This window comes from Plecotus auritus, assembly GCF_963455305.1.
Source record: "Plecotus auritus genome assembly, chromosome: 7".
NCBI lineage: Eukaryota > Metazoa > Chordata > Mammalia > Chiroptera > Vespertilionidae > Plecotus > Plecotus auritus.
The window spans coordinates 90,722,784-90,744,852 of record NC_137774.1 but is presented as its reverse complement, the minus strand read 5'-3'; the positions used below and the strand labels follow the sequence as shown (position 1 = coordinate 90,744,852).

At 53.6% G+C, this 22,069-nt stretch overlaps 1 protein-coding gene across 2 annotated transcripts; it reads left to right on the top strand.

The window, feature by feature from the left end:
* Positions 1-8,116: 8,116 nt before the first annotated feature.
* LAT2 (linker for activation of T cells family member 2) lies at positions 8,117-21,997 on the top strand. Of its 2 annotated transcripts, none has more exons than XM_080679121.1 (13): positions 8,117-8,221; positions 12,410-12,532; positions 12,968-13,007; positions 15,322-15,365; positions 15,539-15,572; positions 15,848-15,885; positions 16,143-16,178; positions 16,258-16,288; positions 16,837-16,892; positions 18,015-18,077; positions 18,401-18,463; positions 19,022-19,142; positions 21,144-21,997. In XM_080679121.1, exons 2-12 carry the CDS (start codon positions 12,439-12,441, stop codon positions 19,123-19,125), a joined length of 603 nt encoding a protein of 200 aa, XP_080535247.1. In that variant the 5' UTR covers positions 8,117-8,221; positions 12,410-12,438; the 3' UTR covers positions 19,126-19,142; positions 21,144-21,997. The 2 variants fall into 2 exon arrangements, with proteins under 2 accessions (XP_080535247.1, XP_080535246.1); XM_080679120.1 differs by having other exon boundaries at positions 18,374-18,463.
* Positions 21,998-22,069: the final 72 nt, after the last annotated feature.

Genomic DNA, 22,069 nt, shown 5'->3' with positions numbered 1-22,069 from the left:
TATTTAATGCTTGTCTTTATTTTGAGTTATTTTTAGCTGCTTATAAAATTAACCATTTTTAATTTGGGAAGCAATATCCAAATTTAGTAGAATACTGTAATTTAAGAGAGAAAAGCTGCTTACTTTTGGAAGTTACAGGATTAGTGAAATTATCTTAAGAGCTAATGATTAGAAATAGGATGCCAGATTCCGTCCCCCGCCCCCCCTCCATTTTCTAAAAATGTAATTTCCTAACATATAGCAACCTTACATGGTGTGGCTATAGTTTTTCCCAATATGGAAAAAATCAAATACTTGCACAATGTGCACTTGCTTTTTCTTCTTTTTTCATTTGTTTTTTACACCTGCCTTTTTTTTAACCGCTTGTTTTTAGAAGAAATTCTAGGTACTCTTCATGACAGTGATGGGTGCTACTCCAAAGCAAGCAGATCATGTTTGGGGAAGAACTGCTGTGTAGTTGATGGTTTTATGACTCAGTGGTCAAGGTACAGGGCTTTGAGTTGTTTGGGAGAGGCCAGGCTGGCACTGGAGAGTGATGGTTGAGGACCTGGCATGGTGCAGTTTGCTTGCCTAAAGGTGAGAGCCTTGATGGCAGCTTGACCTGGAGAAATAAGGTGGGGGGCGGTAGGAGCTGTTCTGGTGAGTGCATGAGTGACTGTTTACTTCAACTGCTACCCAGCCAAGAACATGGAGGAAAGGACTTGCTGCCTATTGATGTTTTCTTTAAGGGGGAGACCTGTCTCCTGGATGGATTTTCTAATGGCCAGAAGCTTGAAATCCAACTCTGAGGCTTCTTTCCAAAGGTGCTGTTAGATTCCATCTTTGGAGGACCTGTAGAATGTTCAAACCCTTGAAAGAATCAGCTAGGCTTCCCAGGAATTCAGAGATTTTAAAAATTTTTTTGTTCTTGAGGTACGCGCTCCTACCAGAGATCAAACCCACAACCAGGGTATGTGCTCTGGCCGGGAATCAAACCGGCGACCGTTTGGTGCACAGAACACTCAACCAACTGAGCCACCCTGGCCAGGGCCAGAGGTTTCTTTATAGTTGAAATGAAACTCCTGTGCAGCTGTCTTCCTGCCTCCCCCCTTATATTGCTATAACTTTACAGCAGTTGCTTCTCATAAGCACCTCCATGGTATGTAATAGTTCTGTAATATTAAATATTACAGAAAGCATTTTAGTATCTACCTCCCATCCATAAGTTAACTGAATGAAGAGAGAAGGGTACATCTTTCCCCAAAGAAGCACCTAAATAAATAGGCTCTGTTTCCTAAATGTTTGTACCTACTATGTGAAAATTCCAAAGATAGGTTTAAAACAGGTGATGCTTGATTTCTCTGTGCTATTGAGCTGGCTTCAGAGAAACAACATTTAATGAAATTACAAATGGAGTCCCTTTATTAATAGGTTTCAGGTTTCTACGAATGTTCTTACCTTGGAATCCATTGTCAGAGGCCAGATTGGTGCAGCGTTGGTGGTATAGTGGTGAGCATAGCGCCTTCCAGCGGCCAGATTGTTTCTCCAGGTCCTAGGAAAGGAATTGTTGCCACAGCAGACTTCCAGAGCCTGGGTTTCCTTTCATGACTCAAATGTCCCATTTCTTCAGGGAGGTCTTAGGGAGCAGGAGGCATAAAGAAGGAAGAAGTTGGAAGTGGACATTTGGGGAAAGGAGGGAGGTGTTGCAATTTTACCTACTGTCCACTTTCAACTTGGGATTTTTAAGGATTAGCCTGGTTTTCTCAATGAAGGAGATTACTTGGTAGAGCTTAAGTCTAGAGCCAGAAGAGCTAATTAACATCAATTTGTAAAGCCACTCTGTCTTGAGACTCAGTAGAAACAGCATTTATTTTTATTTTTATTTTTTATTTCAGAGAGTGGGGGAGAGAGAAACATCAATGATGAGGAAGAATCATTCATCGCCTGTCTCCACACCCCACACGGGATTGAGCCTGGGCATGTGCCCTGACCGGGAATCGAACCATGACTTCCTGGTTCTTAGGTTGACGCTCAACCACTGAGCCATGCTGGCCAGGCATAGAAACAGCATTTCTTTGCAGTGTGAGGAGGCTGGTTTTTAAACAGCCTTATAATCTGCTCTTTTCACAAGTTGTACTTCACACTTTCGTTCTTTCCCCTCGGTCTTCAAATTCCATTGGCTGTTGAGGTCATGCAGAGTCACTGCCACTGATAAGGTTCACTCTGGACTGTCAACTGCAGTAGGACCTGACAGGGCCTGGTGTAGTCCATGGTGCTTCTTGATCTGGTGGAGAATGGGGTGGGCAGCCCATTTTCTGTTCAGCTGCTTGCTATCTGCCCAGTGGGACTTCTCACCAGTGCTCTTTCAGGGAAATGGGGAGGAGAGAAGGATAGGATGTCACATTTCAGACTTTCTAAAGGATCTTTAGTACAGGACAGCAGTCCATGCTGTGTGCCACAGGTGGCTATTGCCCGGGCTCCTCATACTTAAGAGAGTGGCTGGCCTGGGTCTGGCCACGTGTGACCTTTTTTGGTGAGGAGCTTTGCTCTATTTTTCATATTTTCTTGGCCATTGTTTTAGATCATTGAGATGATGAGTTACTTTCTCATTAGTGTGAGGTTAACAGGCTTATAAGCATCTTAAAGTCTGGTATCTTAAAGTCTTTGCAAGTTTTTTTGTCATGAAAATGAATCAAAATGATGATGAAGACCATGTACTTAATTATAACCTACTAATCTCTCCCCCACCTGTAACCACCCTCTTATTGTAAAATAGTAAATATACAAATAAAGCAAACTATTTCACAGCAACAGGCTCTTTGGTATTCATTTTGGACACTAGAGAGAATTTGTTTCTTATACCTGTTCTGTTCATTGCAGGGGACAAGGTAAATGTTAAAATCATTACTGGGCTAGGCCTAGCCGGTTGCTCAGTGGTTAGAGCATCGGCCTGTGGACTGAAGGCTCTTGGGTTCAGTTCTAGTCAAGGGCATGCAGGCTCGATCCCTGGCGCGGGTCAGGGCTCATGTGGGAGGGAATCGGTTAATGTTTCTCACATCAATGTTTCTATCCCCCTCCTCCTACTTTCTCTAAAAATCAATGGAAAAAATATCCTTGGGTGAGGATTAATAAACAAAAATCATTACTGGCCTAGAAGCTTATCTAAACAGGATTAGGAGGGAGGGAATCAGAGAAGCTTTTTTAAAAATAACTTGAATTGTAATAGCACCATCAATTTTTAAAATATATTTTTATTGATTTCAGAGAAGGAGAGGGAAAGAGAAATAGAAATATCAATGAGAGAATCATTGACCAGCTGCCTCCTGCACGACCCCCACTGGGGATTGAGTCCACAACTGGGCATGTGCTCTGACCCAGAATTGAACTGCAACCTCCTGATTCATAGGTTGACACTCAACCACAGCCACGCTGGCTGGGCCAGAGAAGCTTTTTAAATAGCCCAGAGTTTCTGTAAATAGCACCAAGATTCCTTGGAATGGGTAGAATTCTTTTTCAGATTATACTCTTGAAATTAAGAATGTACTCATTAGGTCCTAGACAGTTTGGCTCAGTGGATAGAACATCGGCCTGCAGACTGAAGGGTCCCGGGTTTGATTCTAGTCAAGGGCACGTGCCCAGGTTGCAGGCTCGATCCTCAGTAGGGGACATGCAGGAGGCAGCTCATCAATGATTCTTGTCACTAATGTTTCCCTCTCTGAAATCAATAAAAATATATATATTTTTTAATATATTTTATTGATTTTTTAGAGAGTTAGAAACATCGATGAGAGAGAGACATCGATCAGCTGCCTCCTGCACGCCCCCCACCGGGGATGTGCCCGCAACCCAGGTACATGCCCTTGGCCGGAATCGAACCTGGGACCCTTCAGTCCGCAGGCTGATGCTCTATCCACTGAGCCAAACCGGTCAGGGCAATAAAAATATATTTTAAAAAAGAACATACTCATTAGATTTTTTTAAAGTACTTTATCAAAACAAAAAAAAGGAAAAGGCATGTAACTAAAACAATGAAGGATATATGAAGAATTCCAGCAAATTGGTAAAAAACCCAATAGGAAACTAAGCAAAATATGTTAACGGTTATTTCACAGAAGAGGAAATAATGGCCCCCAAATGATACTCAACTCATTTGCAATCAAGGAATTGTAAATCGAGACTAAAGAAAGAAAATACTATTTTACACCCATTTAAAATGGCGAGCCAGGAAGCCTGACAAACGAGTCGCTAGAGAGTTTGTGGGTCTCTTCTCCCTTACAGATGCATATAAACGGGTGTAACCACTTTGGGAATGAACTTGAACATTGAATGTTCCCATACTCCATACCCAGTGGTTCCCCTCCAGGTATATATCCAAGAGAAGATTCATAGTGGCAAAACCTATATTCAGATGATGGAATGTTGTACAGAAGTCTCCTTAAAGGAATGAATGGTAGCCACTTGCAACGATGTGGGTGAGTCACGGTTATGGTAACAGAAAGTTTGTCCCAAATGCTTACAGACAGAATGACACTTATACGTAAGATGAACTTTCGAAATAACATGACAAAAACAATTTTTATAAAAGTAGTTAGGTAGGGTGAGGCAGAAGAATGGAATATTCTAGGTTCCATTGGGTAGTGAGTTAATTATCAGAGAGAAATATGAATGACGGGACCAGGAGTGGGAGTAATGCTCATTTGTACCTTGAGAGTTGGGGGTGGCAAGACAACTTCCTGGTGGGCTCCAGGGGCTTCTAGAATGTTGTATGTACTTCTTAGGGTGCATTTTTTCTGACGAAAATCCGTACCTTCCCATTAACTTAGGATGTGTGTGACGCCAGGATATTCTCATCCTTAGAACAGTGTAGCGTCTGTAGAGCTGTTGCATTACTACCTAGGCATTTTGCTTCTATAACAAGTGTGCACACAACTGAATCAGCTGTGAACTGGAAAGCTAAATAGCCCTGTTTGGAGTGATGAAAAAGTTTGGAAGTAGTTATGGTTGTACAATATTTGAGTATAATTAATGCCACTGACTCACACAGTTAAGATGGCAAATTTTATATACTAGAGGCCCGATGCACAAAATTCGTGGAAAAGTAGGCCTTCCTCCAGCTGCCGGCACTGGCTTCCCTCCGGCACCCGGGACCTGGGCTTCCGTCGCAGCCCCAGCTTCATCCAGAGGTCATCTGGAAGGATGTCCGGAAGGACGTCTGATCTAATTAGCATATTACCCTTTTATTATTATAGACTAGGAGCCCAGTGCACGAAATTCATGCTCCCGGAAGGGGGAGGGCCGGGGGGAGTCCCTCAGCCCAAACTGCACCCTCTCCAATCTGGGAGCCCTTAGAGGATGTCCTACTGATGGCTTAGGCCTGCTCCCCATGGTTCTCTGCTCTCTGCGGACCTGCCTGCTTGACGCCACTGCAGGCCCTGGTGTCTGCTCTCTGTGGGGGCCTGCTTGCCCTTTGCCGCTGGGGCCAGGGGCAAGCAGGGCCCTGCTGTCTGCTCACTCGCTGTAGGGGATGTTCCCGCCCCGCCCCCAGCTGCTTTGTGCCTGCATATGCAAATTAATCTTCCATCTTTGTCAGGTTAATTTGCATACTCCTGATTGGCTGGTGGGCATTGCAAAGTGATGGTCAATTTGCATCTTTCTCTTTCATTAGTATAGGTAATGCAATATACCAAAGCCCATTGAACTGTAAACAAAACAAAGTGCACTAGAATTTATACAACTGGACGTGAATTGTCTACTTTTTAAAGCTTATTTTCTAATTCACAATTGAATAGTTTATAAATATAATAGAACTTGGATAAATTTGACAAGTGCCTAGAAAGGGGGCAAGCTCCTCCCACTCAGGTCCAAAAAGAGTCTTTGGGTTGACAGGCCCTTGTTTTTATGCTGGAAGATGGGCTCAGAGAGGGTACAATAGAGCTCCTGGTCACACTGGTCAAACCTGGAGATTTTGCCAGTGGTCAGAGGTTACTTCTCCAGCACCTGCCATTGCTAAGGCCCGAGCCGAGGCAGAAGTCGGGAATGTAAAACAGAACTCTGTTCCCATTAGATGAGTTGGAGCTTCTGACCATCTCTGCAGGCAGGAAACCCCAGGAAGGCACGTGGTCCTGGGACAGATGAAAGCCTACCAGGTTTGCCCACTTGTGTGAGGAGGGGCCAGGCAGGCAGCCCAGGGAGGAGTGCTGCTGGCTTTCACCCACGGATGTCCCTGTTCTCAGGTGGTGGAAAGATAACGGGCTCTGGACGCTTTGGTGGTCTGGATTCAAATCCAATTAGTCTCTGAGGCAACGTGTTCTCACCTGTGTAAGAAACATTCAGCCAGCAAAAGTGACCATGGAGATTAAATGTAGCCCAGCTGGCATGGCTCAGTGGTTGAGCATCAACCTATGAACCAGGAGGTCACAGTTCGATTCCTGGTCAGGATACATGGACCTGTTGCGGGCTCAGTCTCCAGTTGGGGGTGTGCAGGAGGCAGCCGATCAATTCTTTTTCATCATTGATGTTTCTATTTCTCTCCCTCTCCCTTCCTCTCTGAAATCAATAATATGTATGTGTGTGTGTGTGTGTGTGTGTGTGTGTGTGTGTGTATATATATATATATATATATATATATATATATATATATTTCTTTTTAAATGTAGCCACACCCTCATGAAATAAGGGCGTGTGGTGGTAGTGATTGCACTGGCATAGGTTTGGGAGTCAGATGAGGTTCTAGTCCTAGTCCCACCACGTACAGGGATGGGGACAAGCTCCGGGCAGTAATGGCGCAGGGTGTCTCCCAAAATGAGCTCTAGTCTGTGCACCCCCCTTCTCTTCCACGGGGTGGCAGCAGTGGGCCCAGCCCTCAGTTTCTGTTTCCGTTCAGGCTGAGCCTCCTTGTGTGCACTTGGCCCCTTGCCAGCCTTGGCTGGACCTGGACTGCAGGAGGTCTTGGCCACCCCGGCTAGGGCCACAAGAGACACCCAGTCCCAGCCTAGAGCTGGGGAGACCAGGCTCTGAAGTGCCAGACTGATGGGGTGTTGGGGACCCTCGGGGGCTTCTCTGTGATCTCTGGCAGTTGGGGTGCCACTAATACCGTAGTTCCATGGCTTTGGGCAAGTTACTAATGACCTGTGACATGAACACTGGAGCCAATCTCTCCCAGTGAGCCGGTGCCTTCCAGACCTCCCCTCACACCTTTCACAGCGGAGCTAAGGGCTGGCACGGGGCCGCAGCTGGACCGCGTGGGCTGTGGTCACACTGCCAGTGCTCTCACCCTGCTCTGCCCTCACCCGGCCTCATCTGCAAAACGGGGGTGATGAGATGTGGCTCCCAGGACAGGAGAAGCCGGGATTGTCCTCCTGTCCTTCAGTGTGACTGCCTCTCTTGCTCCCTCTAATGCCTGTGGCTGTCCGTTCCTCTGTCAGCTGCCTTGTCTCCAGCCGTTTGTTCTGTCTTCTCTGTCCACCCCTGTCTCATGTTCTGTGTGTGTGTGTGTGTGCATGTGTGTGTGTGTGTGTGTGTGTGTGTGTGTGTGTACTGTACACCTCATTTTTGGGACTCTTGCTCTCTGAGTATCAGCCTCTGGCCCTCACTCTGCGTCTCTGACTATCGGTCCCTCTGTCTCTGTGTCTCTCTGTCTTCCTGTGTCTCCCTCTCCCTCTGAGTCTGAAACTATTGGTTGATCTCACGCTTAGTCGCTGCCTGTCTCTTTCTGTCCCTCTCCGTGTCTCTGTATGTAGTGCGTGTGCTTCTCTTTCTCATTCTCTTCCTGCCTGTTTATCTTCTTCTCTGTCTCTCTCCTCGATTCTGTCTCTGAGGTTGTGTGTGCGTGTTTTGGTGTTAGTGTGTATATGTGTTCTTTAGTGCGTGCTTCTCCGTGTCTTCCTACTCTCGCTGTCTGTGTGTGTGTCCCTGTGTGCACTTCCATTTCATTCTTCCTCCCTGCCCCTCTGTGTATCTTACTCTGTGTGATTTGTGTTTACACATGTGTGTTTAGTGTGTGTCCATGGTTTTCTGTTCTCTCTCTCTCTCTCTCTCTACCACTCTCTCTGGTGCATGTGTCTCTGTGTTCACACCAGAGCCTGTCCGGCAGGGCAGCGGATGTGTGAGGGATGATTCAGTGGCTGACAGGAAGCCGGCCGCCTTGCTTGCTGCCCGCAAGTGTCTGTGGTGTTGGAGTCAGCTCCTGCAGGTGTGTGGGCTCAAGATGAGGTGGCCGCAGTGAAGAGCCCCCAACTCTCAGGTAAGCCTTTCCCAGGAGTGCCTGGAGCCTGGCCCTGAGGGCAGGGGTCCTGAGGCTGCCCCCGACCTCCGACACCCCATGGGGTTGGAGTGGCCTCTCTTGAGCACTTGGCGGCCTGCTGGGAGAAGTGGGAAGATGTCGGGATGCCTGACACCCCCTCCTTTGGCCCCACTCCTGCCCTGGTACCCCTGATTAGGGAGCCCTCACCCTGGACCCTGCGGCACTCAGAGAGGCAGCCTGGTTCTGGGGTTCCAGCCACTTCCCTGCCCTCACCTTTCCCTGCCCAGTCTGCAGTCCTACGAGGCCTCTGGGGTGGTCCCCTCACTTCCAGAGACTGTGAGGGGCCAGGACAGTGGCCCCCAGTCCATGCCCATGAGCTTAGGTTTCTTCATCTGTAAAATGGAACTGTGATATCTCAGACACAGGGCTACGCATGGGAGAATGGGTGAGACTCTAAGGCAAGCGTGCCTAGGTCCTGACCAGGCCAGATGGAAGCATCTGTCCCTGCTGTCCCACCCAGTCCCCAGTCCGGCCGGCCAGCTCTCTCTGCTGGGGCCTTAGATGTAAGCCCTGGAGAGCTCCCTGTGCCCAACTCTGTCAACAGGTGGCCCTGACCTTCACCGTCCTCCCCTCCTACCCTGGGACAAGGGCAGCCCAGGCCCTGCACCAGTCACCTGAGCACTGAGAGCCTCCATTAGAAGCCCCTGGGATGGCCTCATCTGAAGGCCAAGGTTATCTGGGAAAACGAAACAGACCCCAGAGCAGAGCCCAGTGGTTAAAGCCTTTTGGGGGCAAAGACCAGGGCCTCTCTCTCCACCCCCTGCAGCCCTGCAGCCCTGGTGGGCCTCCGTTCCCCCATCTACAGCATGACAGGTGCTGGGAGAATGGGCAGGATCATTTCCAAGGGCCTCTCTGGGCGGGAGGCTCAGACGCTGAGGCCCACACAGCGCAGCACTGAGGGCTTTCCCACATAGCTTGTTGCAAACCTTGTTCATATGAAAACTGCCCACTTCCCTTTGTGCTATTTTGGCCTGCAGAGCCACCGGCTGTAACAGCCGCCCTCCCTCCCCCACCCAGCCCTGCGTGGCTTCTTGGGGCCTCTCCTGGGGCCCAGCCTCTCTCCCTCCACCCTACCCACCCCATCTGCTCTCAACATGGGTGTAAAGTGACGAGAGAGGGCCGTTTTATTCGGTGGGGAGGAGGATTGAGGGCATAGGAGTTTTACTCAAATTAGTCTCTTTTAAAAAATATTTCATGATTCTTAAAAATATAATAAAGAAAAAGGTAAAGGAGTGTGGCCTTCATAGGCAGCGTGCCCGGGCTTTGATCCTGCTTCCGTGACTGGCCAGCTAGCTGTGTGAGCTTGGACAGAGTACTCCCCTCTGGGCCTGGTGTCTCCACATGGTGCTGTGGGTGTCTGTGACAGCTAGCTGAGGGGCTGGGCAAGACCCGTGCTCTCTTCCGATCCCAGCCCCTCTCAGCGCCCAGCACAAGGCCCACGTGAGGCAGGAGAGGGAGGCTCAGGCCTGCCTGTCTGGGGAGCAGGCAGAGAAGGCTCTGGAGAGACCTGCTCCATACTGTCCACTGCAGGCCCAAAGGCAGCTCTCGCCCCAACAGGCTGCAGCTGCCCCTGCCCCGGAGCCAGATGATGGGCAGTCATGACAGTGACGGCCAACTGTGCCCCACCTGCCCCAGCACCTTCCATGCATCATCTCGATGCCAGGTCTCATGTGACAAACCCACAGGAAGAGTGTCATTCTTTCCCCCATTTAACAAAGGGGCAACCAAAGGCCTGTGATACTGGGATCCAATTTTTGTTCCTGGCAGAATTTGCATTCTCCTGCTCCCCTCCCCAGCCTCCCCCAGTGCCAAGGGGGTGCAGATGGACCAGGGCCACCCCTGAGTGTGCTTCACCTCAGGAAGCAAAAGGCTCTCCGATAGTCAGGGTCCTCTGGGGTGGAGGGCCACCCTTCCCCAGAGGTCAGCAGGTCATGCCAGGGCTCCAAGTGCCAGGTCAAGAGTGTGGACTCACTTCTGGAGTCTTAAACAGCCCCTGGGGGTGGCCGGGGGTGGACTCATGTCCCAGCTCTCGCAGCGGGCATGTGTGCGACCCACCCCATGTGTCTGTGCCCAAATCTCCTTTCGGGACAGAAAGAGTCACCGTGCTAACCAAAGGACAAAGTTGTCGAGCATCCAGATCCTGAGAGAGCTGTCCAAACTAGCCAGCCAGGAATAAGACCTTCAGTGGGTTTCTCTCTCTCTCTCTCTCTCTTTTTAATTTTATTAATATGTTTTATTGACTTTTTACAGAGAGGAAGGGGCGGGATAGTCAGAAACATCAACCAGCTGCCTCCTGCACACTCCCTACTGGGGATGTGCCCGCAATCAAGGTACATGCCCTTGACCGGAATCGAACCTGGGACCCTTCAGTCCCCAGGCTGACACTCTATCCACTGAGCCAAACCAGTCAGGGCTCAGGGGATTTCTCTTCAGGAAGCCCCAGCCGTGAGCCTGGCTGGATGTGATTGACCCCCATTTTACAGATGAGAAAACTGAGGCCAAGAGATGCTGAGGCACAGACAAGATTTGACCCCAGGAGTCCTCCCTCTAAGGCAGGTGTTCCCAACTTCCAACAGCCTGAGGGAACTTGGGAGTCCACCCTGGGTGGCCTCAGGAGGCAGGGCAAGCTGTGCAGACCAGGAGGACAGTGCCCAGCCTCTGAGAGGAGGGGGAGCAGATCCCCTCAAACAGCATCGTGTGTGACAGGGGCCAGTCTTTCTCCTCACGTGGAGGCTGCTCTGTCATAAGATTTGGGAATTCCCGTGTTCCCACTGACTCCCTTGAAACTCCACGTTCTGGGGAAGGAGAGGTGGCTTCTTTGGGACGGGACCCTGATGAGGCTCTGCCCTGCATGTAGATGTCTTGTTGACTTTGCCCCAGATTCGGGAAGCTCAAAGCTCAAAGAAGTGAGGGGACAGCCGGGGGCACACAGGCCTCAGGGGAGCCCGAAGCAGGAGGTGGGCAGTACAAAGTCCATCTTCTCCCTAAGCCTCACCCACCCCAGCTGTAAAGAGGGGAAAGCCCTCCTCCCAGGTGCCTGATGCAGGATGCACAGGTGTGTACAGAGTGGGTGCTCAGTGTGGGGGCTCCGTGTACCACCTGGGGCACCAGCCCCTCAGAGAGCCCCTGCAGCCCTCAGCTGTGACCCGGCTATTTCGAGATGGCTGAGTCCCTTTATAGTTTCAATGATTCTCCTTGGAAACCCCCTCAAGGGGGCTGAACTTGCCTTCACCAGACCCTGGTGTGTAGATTTGATCACCAAGACCAGATAATCAGTGTGGCCCTGAGGCTGTGGCTAGGACCAGCCACTGAGACAGCAGCCAGAAGGCAGGGATTCAGGGCCTCCTTGCCCTGTAGCCTCTCTCCTCCAGCCCCACATCCCACCACTAGCCACCATGTGCCATACGCCAGGTTCCTCTGAGCTCGCTTGTTCCAAGCTCCTAAGCCCACCTCCTTCAAGAAGCCTTCCCTGATCTCCCTCCTCCCAGCTCCCAGGGCAGGAGGAATCTGGGTGCATGGATTTTTAATGAATGGAAATCCTGCTCCCAGCTTCCCCAGGCGGCCATGGATGGGATGGAGAAGTGCCCAAGGTTGGGTGAGGGCTGCTGGGAGGTCCCATGCAGAAGGCTCCACAGACTCCAAGCTTGTGGAGTAAAGCTGGATTTATAGGAGGGAGGAGATGCAGTGGGCAAAGCCAGAGTTAGGGTCTGGATGCTGGAACTTGAATCCTGTCTTTCCACTTAGCAATTGGGAGATGTCTGGCCTCAGTTTCTTTATCTGTGAAACAGAGCAAGCCCCTCCCTCAAAGGGCAATTGTGTGGATTAAGTGAGGGTGTATGCAGGAGTGTGTACATGCACATGGTGCTGCCTGGTGGGTCCCCAGAACCTTCCAGCACTTAACACGTGTTGATGCTGGCCTTGGGGGGTCACGAGTACAGGTCTGGGGTCAGATGGAGGAATAGGTGTGGTCCTGCCCTGGCCCTCCAGCAGGGTGGGAAGGGTGCTCCTCAGCCTGGACTCAGCTGTGAGGCTGTCAGGGGCCCGTGGGGGTAAGAGGCCTGAGAGTGTGGGGCTAGGCGGGCTCCTGAAGGGGTAGCCTCTAGCCCTCCCACCCGGTTCACGTTGTAGCGTTGCAGGAAAAGTGCACAGGAGCCGATATGAGCGCAGAGACGGAGCTGCTGTGGCCCGGGGTGGCCCTCCTGCTGCTGCTGGGGGCGGTGGCCAGCCTGTGTGTACGCTGCTCCCGCTCAGGTAAAGGCGGGACTATGACAGGGAGGGGCTGGGGAGGGGAACTCATGGGCACAGTGGAGGAGAAGACGGTATACCCCCAAACTCTCACAGGCCAGACCTGGCTGTGTTTGGGAGGGGCAGTCAGATAAGCCTCACAAGACGGGGGTGACTCCCCCAAGGGCTGGCCCCAAGCTGCACCTGAACACAGTGCTGGGTCAAGGGGTATGTCTGGGGCGGGGGTTTGCTCTGGGCAAGGGAGGAAAGGCTGGGCTGGCTGCCTGGGGCATCCGCCTTCCCTACGCAAGAAACACCATGTCAATGTCAGGTGGCCCTCAGTGGTCGGCGGGCCCCCGTGTCCTGTCCTAGGACAGGGCACAGGCAGACAGGATGAGGGGGCCTTGGGTGTCAGTTCCACCCTGGCTCTGGACACTTGCTAATCTGGTCCCGTTTTTGCAGGTGCGAAGCGACCCGAGAAAATTTATGAGCAGAGGAACCTGTGAGTGCCTCAGTCCCTGGCCCAGTGACTGTGTGCCTGGGCTGTGGGCATCCCCTCAGGCATCCTGCGTGCTGTGCCTCGCCCCTTTACTCCACCTCCTCCAGGCTGCGCTCCAGTGGGTCGCGAGCAGTCAGGGAAGGAGAGGGGGCACCCAGGGGCTGCCCGGGCCCTGCCCCAGCCCAGGCAGCAAGGGCTTCAGGAGACGGGGCTGTCACGTTCCCACTGGCCCGCTGGCCCGAGAGCATCTGCAGAGAGCCTCCCTGTGAACCCAGCCCAGGGCACCTGCTGTGCGGGTGGGGGCGGGTGTCCACAGAGGAATTCGGCCTCTTGGTGCAATGAGGGGCTGGGGGTGTGGGGCAGACACTGGGCACAGAGCAAAGTGTGAGCTGTGTCTTCCTTGGAAAATGCTAAAGGAGCCAGGGAGGATGTGGGCATGTCCCTGGGGGGGTTAAGGAAGGCCTGATGGAGGAGGTGGGAAAGATTTTAAGAGAAAAAGAGGCAAAAGGGGATATTCTAGAGGGAGAGAGAACAGTGTGGGCAGTCGCTGACATAGGACCGAGTGGACACTGTCTTGCAGGGATGAGATGGCAGGTACCATGTGTCTCGGGGGAGATGAGCTGGATGAGGGAGAGGCCTTGGCCTTCGTTCTAAGGACCAAGGGGCCCACAGAAGAGCTGGAAGCAGGGGCTCATGTGCAGCAGGAAGGAGGGAGGTGGGGCAGAGATGCAATAGGGTCAGTGAACCCAGCGGAGTGGTGGGGCTGGGTGATGGAGCTCCAGGCACTTTGAGGGCAGGTGGGCCGCTCTGTGAGTGCTGGGAGGGTCAGCTGTGCCAGACATTGCAAACCAGGGACCACGCTAGGACAGCCCCAGGCAGGGGGCAGCGGCCATTGGCATCCTTACATTGAGTAGGAGGGTGACTTGATGAAGGGCCTGCGTGTGAACGCCTACACACACCCACACACTCCCTGCACACTTGCTCATGCGTGCACTTCTCACACATGCAGCACTGTATGCACATTCGGGTGGCTACTCAGGCACAAATGGGCACACACGCCCTTTCTCATTTCCTTTTGCAACTGAAAAACCACAATGAGATTTGAAAATAGAATTTCCCCATCCAGGCCCACCCCGGGCAGGACTGGGTCTCTCCAGGCATCTGTGGCCACTTGGCTGTCTAGAAGACTGGCCCACAACCTCCACAGCAATGGGCTGGGCTCCTGGGTGCCCTTCCTCTCCTGCCCCAGGCAGGCCTCCTCAGAATCTTTCCTCTGCTCTCCCCTTCCAGCCCCTGCCCACTCAAGGCCCCTGGTTGATCTTAGAACTGTAGACTCAACCTCCTCATGTAGTGGGTGGGGAAATGGGGCCCTGGTGGGAGGAGGTAGGAGGAGAGGCTTGGGTTCTCCCCACCTCACTGGGGTTCAGTCCTGCCAGCCTATGTGTGCCAGGCCCAGCTCCTGCATCACTTCCTCCGGGAAGCCATGCCTGGTTCTCTCCTGTGGATTTAGACAGAGCATCCATCCTAAATCACGTCACCCTGCTCCCCTACCTCTCCCTCCCCAGGAGCTCCTAGAAGGCTGGACCAGGTACCCATATTAATCCAGGGGAGATGCCCAAAATGCTTTAATGATTAGCTAATCTGTTCACCATCCTTAGTGGTGGCTTCCATTCTCAAGGGCACTTCATGGTCCAAAATGGCAGCGAGGGCTTCAGCCCTTATCTCTGCATTCCAGGTCGTAGTAACAATGAAGGAGAAGGACAAAAAGGCTGTACCCCAGCTGTCAGTGACTCCTTTAAGGAGCTTTCCTGGAACTCCCAACAACCTTGGCTTGCATTTCATTGACCAGAGCTTTATCACGTGGCCACATGTAGGTGCAAGGGAGGCTGCGGTATACAGGCTTTTAGATGGGCGTGCTGCTGGCTAAACAAAAGTCAGGGTTGTGCTTCAAAGGAAGAAGGGACACTGGACAGTGACTGGATACCTGCCCACAGACCCTCCTGGCCATCTCTGGGGTTTCCTGGGTACCCCATGTTGAGAAATGGGTCTTTCTGGCAGCTGACTCCAGGCTAGGGCCATGTGAAAAGGGTGGGCACCCAGTGGGCAGGGTCAGGGAGCAGTCCAGAAAATGAGGGCATCAGGGGCGGGCTCTGGCTCTGAGACCTGGAGGGGTGGCAGGCAGCTCCTTCTCCTCACTCTTGCCCTACTATGTGCCTCCTCTTTGTTCCTTGTTCCCCTCTGACCATCTCTCCTGTCTCTCTGTCCCTTGGGCTGTGGAGGCCAGGCCCTAGCTCAAAACAGTCCCATGTGTTCGCAGGCAAGAGAATCAACAGAACTTTGCAGTGGCCCGGACCTATTCCTGTGAGTCCCAAACAGAAGGGTTCAGGGGCTGGGCTCAGGATTGGGGAGGTTCATATCAAAGACCCTTTACCCTGAAGTAGTGGCCATGCCTAATCTGGTAGGGTGAAGGGGTGAGGGAGCGACACTGGCAAGCTGGCATTGGGGTCCAGCTAACACCTCCTCGTCCTTTGCAGTGGCCAGGCCCCTGATGGACACAGCACCAACAAGGTAGGAATGAGCCCCTTGTCCTGGACCCAGAGCGGTCACAGCCCCCACAGGAAGTGATGAGGAGGACCCTGGGGTCCCCACTTGACTGAGCCCAGGCCAAGACCTTACTTCCTCTTCAGACCTCAGAGTTCCAGTGCCTGATAGAGATGGGCCTCCCTCCCTCCAGGAGGCTGGAGGGCTGTGGCCTTCAAATCCCCCAAAACCCTAGAGCCATTCCCCTCCCACCTCCACCCCCCATGGCTCCTCCTCAGCCCCTACCTCCCCCTCCCCTGCAGGAAGGATAAGCTGCTGCAGTTCTCCCCCAGCCTCGAGGGTGAGTAAGCTTCATACACAGAAGTAGGGCAGGGGTGAGGTGGGACTGGGACAGGTGAGTACCTGGTGGGACAGGTACTGTGCAGACGTGCAGGGGAGGTGTTGGGGAGGGGAGGCAGGGGAGCCAGGCCTGACAGGAAGGGCTTTGCAGGAGACATATACACCAGGCTGGGAGGCCTGATGGGATTGGCCTAGTGGGGGAAGGGAAAGAGCAGGTGCAAAGGTGTGAAGGTAAGAAACCCTTGGCTTTCCTTCCAGATTCTGCATCACCAAGGTACCAGAACTTCAGCAAAGGTAGGTGGGCTCTGGGGATTGGGGGCTGCAGTGGGGGCCATCTCCAGGAGCTTGGGCCTAATTCCGCCTCCTCCTGCAGGAAGCAGACACGGATCAGATGCAGCCTACATGTGAGTGGCCTTCTCCCAGCCCTGCCCTGAACTTCCTTATTCAGGAAGGCCTCCTGCCCTAGAACCTGCCAGCCCAGGTGCAGGCAGGCGCTCGGTAGCATTGTTTCTCTTCAGGTGGCTCCGTGGGTATGGGGACAGTGGCAGGGACATGGTCCTACTCTGAGAAGGGCCTGTGTGGAGGGATCATCCTGCATCATCCAGTCAGATACAAGTCACAGGGGCACCTGGAGTCCCTGAGAGGAAGGGCCCTCAGATATCTCATCTCACAGATGGGCAAACTGAGGCCCAGGACAGGTAGAGACTTGTTTAGGGTCACATGGCAAGGTGGCTATTGCCAGACTGTCTCCCCCTCAGCCCCAGGATGGCTCAGGGGTCCAGGGAAGCGGGATGGGGAGAGGGGGGAGACCCTGGCCCAGCCCCCATGGACCCCTGGGGGAGTGATGGCAGGAGAGGTCCTTGCCTCACTGCACCCCTCTCCCATGAAGCTCCCCCACCCCGCCCAACGGGCCTGCCCAGCAACTGGTGTTGTGTTTGTGTTTTCTTGCCAGAGACCCCATCATCATGGAGTGTTACAACTGGGAGTGGTCCCAGAAGCAGCAGGAAGGTGAGGCAGAGAGGAAGGAGGGGCATAGGGAGAAGCATGGAGATCAGCTTCACTGGTGGGACCAGAGGCATTTGGGAGGACTCGGAGGAGGAGCCTGAGCCTTGGTTTGGATGGATTGGGGAGTGAGGGGCAGATGAAGGAGCTGGCACCTCGGGCAGGAGCCTAGGTGCAGAGGAGAGAAGATATGTGTGGGAGTCAGGGGTGGGCCACAGGGGTGAGCAAGCAAGAGAAGGATTGCTGGGTCCCTCGTCATCCAGGTCCCATTCAGGGCTGGGCACATATGGGACCTCAGAGGAAGGCCCAGGATGGGGCAGACTTACTGATGGATGCTGGAACTCTAGGCCCTCAACACCTTTGCTTTACAGAAAGAGAAACTGAGGACTGAGGGTAGGCAGTGCTCCTGCCCGGGCCATGCTGGGGTGGGGAGTGAGGCACCGTAGGGCAGGGAGTGGGTCTTCTTCTTTCCCCCTGCAGCTTCCAAATTGGGGTGGGGCCCTTGTTTCTCAGAGCCCCTGATGTAAATGGATGATGGGTGAGTTGTTGGAGCTCGGCTTCCAGTTGGAGTGGGGGGGAGGGGGAGCATGCCACACCCAGCCTAAGCCCCTGGACAAAGACCCACTGAACTGAAGGGTCTGCTTCCAGGTAAGCTTCGACCTGGCTGTCTCTCCTGGGCCCCGAGTGGTTCTCACTGCCTGATAGAGATGGGCCTCCCTCCATTCAAATATCCATCCTGGGCCTGAATGCAGCCCCATCCCCTGACCTCCCCTTCCCAGTGCATTCAGGGGTAACCTTGGAGGACAGAGAAGGAGCTCAGAGTGGCAGCTGCTGAGACAGGCCAGTGCCCATTAAGAAGCTTGTCCAGGAAATTGTTCGAGGCCCTGGGGGACCCAGAGGACTGGGGCCTTAGCAGGATAGGTCATCTGCTATAGGAGGGCGGGACATAAGGAGAGAGGAAGAGCCAGGCTTGATGAACAGGGCCCACCATAACAAAGCCCTCTGCCCTCTGCCCTCTGCCCTCTCCCCTCTCCCCTCTGCCCTCTCCCATCTCCCCTCTCCCCTCTCCCCTCTCCTCTCCCCTCTCCTCTCTCCTCTCCCTTCTCCCCTCTCCCCTCTCCCCAACAGATGACGAGGATGCTAATTCCTATGAGAATGTGCTCATCTGCAAGCAGAAAGAGCCCGACTCAGGTGAGGCTACCAGCCTGGAGCTGGGGAGGGACTGGTGAGATCTAAAGTCCCCACAGAGGCATAGCCCTCCTTGAAGCCCAAAAGTTCACCAACACCTCCAATGCCTTTGGGTCAAGCACTGCCTCCTGTCCTGGGAGGAGGCTCCATCATCCTCAGCCTCAGTGGGAATGCTCTTTGGGGAGCCCTTCCAACCTGAGGGGCTGCCCACACAAGGGCACAAGATGCCTCTCTGGAGGGGCCGTGGCACCTCGATGACCTGAGGACTAGTCATGGTGGCTTCCCCTTCCTCCCTGCAGGCTCTCTCCCTGGTTCTCCTTCTGCAGGCGATGAGGATTATCAGAACTCTGCTTCCATCCAGAAGTGGCAGGAGTCCAGAAGGGTTGTAGGTATGTGGCCAGAGAGCAGGGGCTCCTGAGTGGACAACTTCAGTGGGCTCAGGGGGTCCTGGCCAGGGAGGCTGGGGGGAAGGGTAGTGGGAGTCAGGGGGTCCTGGCCAGGGAGGCTGGGGGGAAGGGTAGTGGGAGTCAGGGGGGTCTGGCCAGGGAGGCTGGGGGGAAGGGTAGTGGGAGTCAGGGGGGTCTGGCCTGGCAGAGCCAGGCTTGGGTGGACTCCCCTGCAGCAGGTCAGCTAATTTCACAGTGAAGCTGAAGGCTGCAGCACATCAGCGGCTGCACAGGCCTTGAACCATGGCCTCCTGAGGTCGGGGCCTCCTGTGCAGGCTGCCGTCACCTGCGTGGATGGAGCCCCACTGACTCTGCTTCCCGGGCAGACAAATAAAAATCTGGCAAATCCCAGAACTGGGATAGACACTCCGTGCAGGGCAGCCTTTTCCTTCAGGCTGTGTGTGGCCTCTGGGGCTCCAGCCCTGGGTGGGCGTTCTGGCTCCAGGAACAGGTCTGGGTGTGTCCATGTGAACCACTGACAGTTTGCCTGCTGGTCCACAGGGCAAGTCCTGAGAGAAGCACCTCTCTCCCCTGCGGGAAGCCCCGATGACGACGATGGAGAGCCCGATTATGTAAATGGGGACGTGGCAGCCACGGAAGCCTAGGGCAGACCTGGGAGAAGGTACAGCTGCTTTGGTGCAGGGTGGTGGTCTCACTGGCCAGGGGCCCCATCCCCTGGGAAAAGGTGGAAGCTTGGGCTGGAGGAGCCGTGGTGAGGGCCAAGGGATAGCACCCATGGGTGCTGAAATGGGGTGGATCTGCAGGGTGTTGGGCCTCGTAAGCAGTCCCTGCCCCCAACTCCCAAGGCAGGCTTGGTGAGGTGACAGATTCATGGCAAGCATGAGGTTGTCAGGCAGGGAAGTTGGTGAGGTGTTGGGTGAAGTGGGCTCTGGGTGGGTCTCTGCAGCCTCCCCAGATCTGTTTCCTCACTTGCAAAATGGAGCCAGTAGGACCTGTGTCTTAGACAACACACTGCACTTAAAGCATGAGCCCAGCAGGGCTTGGCCAGGGTTGGACTCGGGGGCAAAGGGCAGGTCTGAGGGATGATGGTGCTGACAGCAGTAGTGGCTGAACTGTGTTAAGCAGCCACTTTGCCGGCCAGCATGGAGTCAAGTGCTCACACACACACCATCACTTGCCACCTCAAAGGCATCTGGCTGGCACTAAGCCATCTGCCCAAGGTCACACTTAGAATAAGTGTGTGTTGGGGGCGCGGGGGGCAGGATCCACCCCACAGTCCTCTCAGTGGGGGGCGGGCCTGGGCTGGTCCGGAGCCTGCCACAGAAGTTTGAGCCCAAGGCCCACTGTTCACTCATTCACTTAGTATTTACCACACCTGCCAGAGGCAAGGCCTGCCTTTGGTGCTGGGGACACGGTAGTAAACACAATGCACAAGATGCCTGCCGTGGTGGTGGGAGAGACACAGCAGATCCCGTGAGATAAGAGAAAGAGAGGAAGTCTACGTGGTGATAAGTCCTGTGGAGGCAAACCCGGCAGGGAAGAGACAGGCAGTAAGGTGGGCAGTTCAGTAGGGAGGCCAGGGAAGCCTTTTGGAGCCCTCCTTACCCCTCTGGGGAGGGACACCCAGCAGAGGGACTAGCAGAGGCATGCTCAGAGGCTCTGACAGCAGCGGGAGGCGGGGTGACGGGGGAGTGTGGACGTGGAGGAAGAAGGAGGAGGCCAATCAGGTAGGGCCAGCCCCTGGGTTCTTTGTGAGCTTTGGGGGTGGGAAGAGGGAACATGGGAAGGTTTGAAACACAAGAGTGACTTAATATTTCTAAAGGATCTCTGGCTACTGAGTAATGAATACAGTCAGCCCTCTGAATCCAGGGATTCAACCAACCTCAGATGGAAAATATTGGGGGGGGGAGGGGTGTGAATCTCAGAAAGTTCCAAAAAGCAAAACCTGAATTTGCCGCACAGAGCAGTACACTGAATCCATGCAAATGATGTGTAGGCACAGCCTGCAAACACACCACTTACATACGGAGCTTTAGCATCCTCCGGGGTGGGCATCTGGTGGAGTTGGGGGTGCCATCCTGGAATCAAGCCCCTGAGGAAACCACGAGACGGCTATACAGGGGGACGGCGGTGGGAACAGGGAGGCAAGTGAGTTAAGAGTCCAGAAAAAAGGTGCCACCTTGGCCCAGGGAGGCAGTGGGAGAGGTAGGTACGGAATGTTTTGCGGAGTCAATAGGACTTGCTGGTGCCCTTGGTGTGGGTGCCCTGTGTGTGGGTGCGAGGGAGAGGCATTGAAGGGGATTGCAGGGTTTTGCCTAAGATCTGGGAGGCTATAGGCAGAGCGGGTTTTGTGGGCAAGGCCAGTTTATTTCTGGGCCTGTTTATTGGAGAGGCCCATCAGGGGGCGGGCACCTGTGCCCGGAGTCGGGAAGTCGGGCTGGAGATGGACCTGAAGACCTTGGCCAGGACCAAAGAGCACAGTCAGGATTTCAGAGAAAAGTGGAAGCTCTTGGAAGCGACTCAGCTTGATGGGTGGCTCTCTCCTCAGCCCCGGGAGGGCAGCTGAATGCTGACCATCACTGTGCGTCCCTCTCCTCTCAAAACCAGTCACTCCCGTGCCAAGGGAACCAAGTGCTAGCCAAAGCACACCTTTTCCTTTTAGCCAACCATTTTCATCTTCACCGAAGGAGCCAAGGAACCCAAAGCTCACAGGAATATTACCGTCTCCCACCATCACTTCTCCAGAGCAGCTGGACTTCTGGACCCACCACGCTACTCACGGGAGGTGCACCTACATGCCCCACGGCCCATCCCTCTGGCCACGCGGGACCAGCAAGTTACACGTGGAACCAGCTTCCCGGGAGCTGGGCAGGAGCTTGGCGCCGAGGGCACTGCAGCCCCTGCCGTAACTGAATGCCCAGCACTTAGGGCAAGTGGCACCCCATCCCCACATCTAAAACGCCGTACAATACTGGCATTCGTGTCCTTTTTGCTTTGGATTTGGATCCCAAATTGCTTACTAATGTCAGTGGCTGGGATTTTTTGTGTGTGATCAATAAGCTTGTGTAATTAATTTATATATATATAGGTGGAGCCATATTTAATATTCTACGTTCCAGGGTAGATTTTGTCTAGCTTGTCTCTTCTAAGCATTACATGTTCTAACTTCAGCAGGCACTTGGGGAGCCCTGGCACTCCTTTCTTCGGGTCTCAGTTCACTGAGGAAGAGAGGAGGCCACAGCCACCCACTGGCTATCAGTGGGCATTTCCTGTGGACAAAGTGCGTCAGTTCTGCCGAGGGGGCGGGCATTGGAGCAGTGGAGGGGGCGGGCAGGGGAGCAGTGGTATCTCTCGGGTGCCCTGAATGCCTCCTCTGCTCCAGGTCCCTGATTGGGCGGCATGACTGTCTCATGGGAAGGGCAGAGGCCCAGTGGGACCTTGAGTCAGAAAAGCCACTCAGGGAAAAATGCCTCCTCCTTTCAAAACCTCAATAAACCTTTTTAGTTTAAGGGCAGCAATCCTCATGTCTGCTTTCTCTGCTTCATGTAAAACCAAGGGAGTGACTCTGCCTCTTGTTTCACAGAAAGG

Coding starts and splice junctions, on each gene's coding strand:
- LAT2 (XM_080679120.1), top strand. CDS start 12,439: ATGAGCGCAGAGACGGAGCTGCTGTGGCCCGGGGTGGCCCTCCTGCTG. Junction 16,289..16,836: donor GGATCAGATGCAGCCTACAT/GTGAGTGGCCTT, acceptor TTTTCTTGCCAG/AGACCCCATCATCATGGAGT. Junction 18,078..18,373: donor GCAGAAAGAGCCCGACTCAG/GTGAGGCTACCA, acceptor TCCTCCCTGCAG/GCTCTCTCCCTGGTTCTCCT.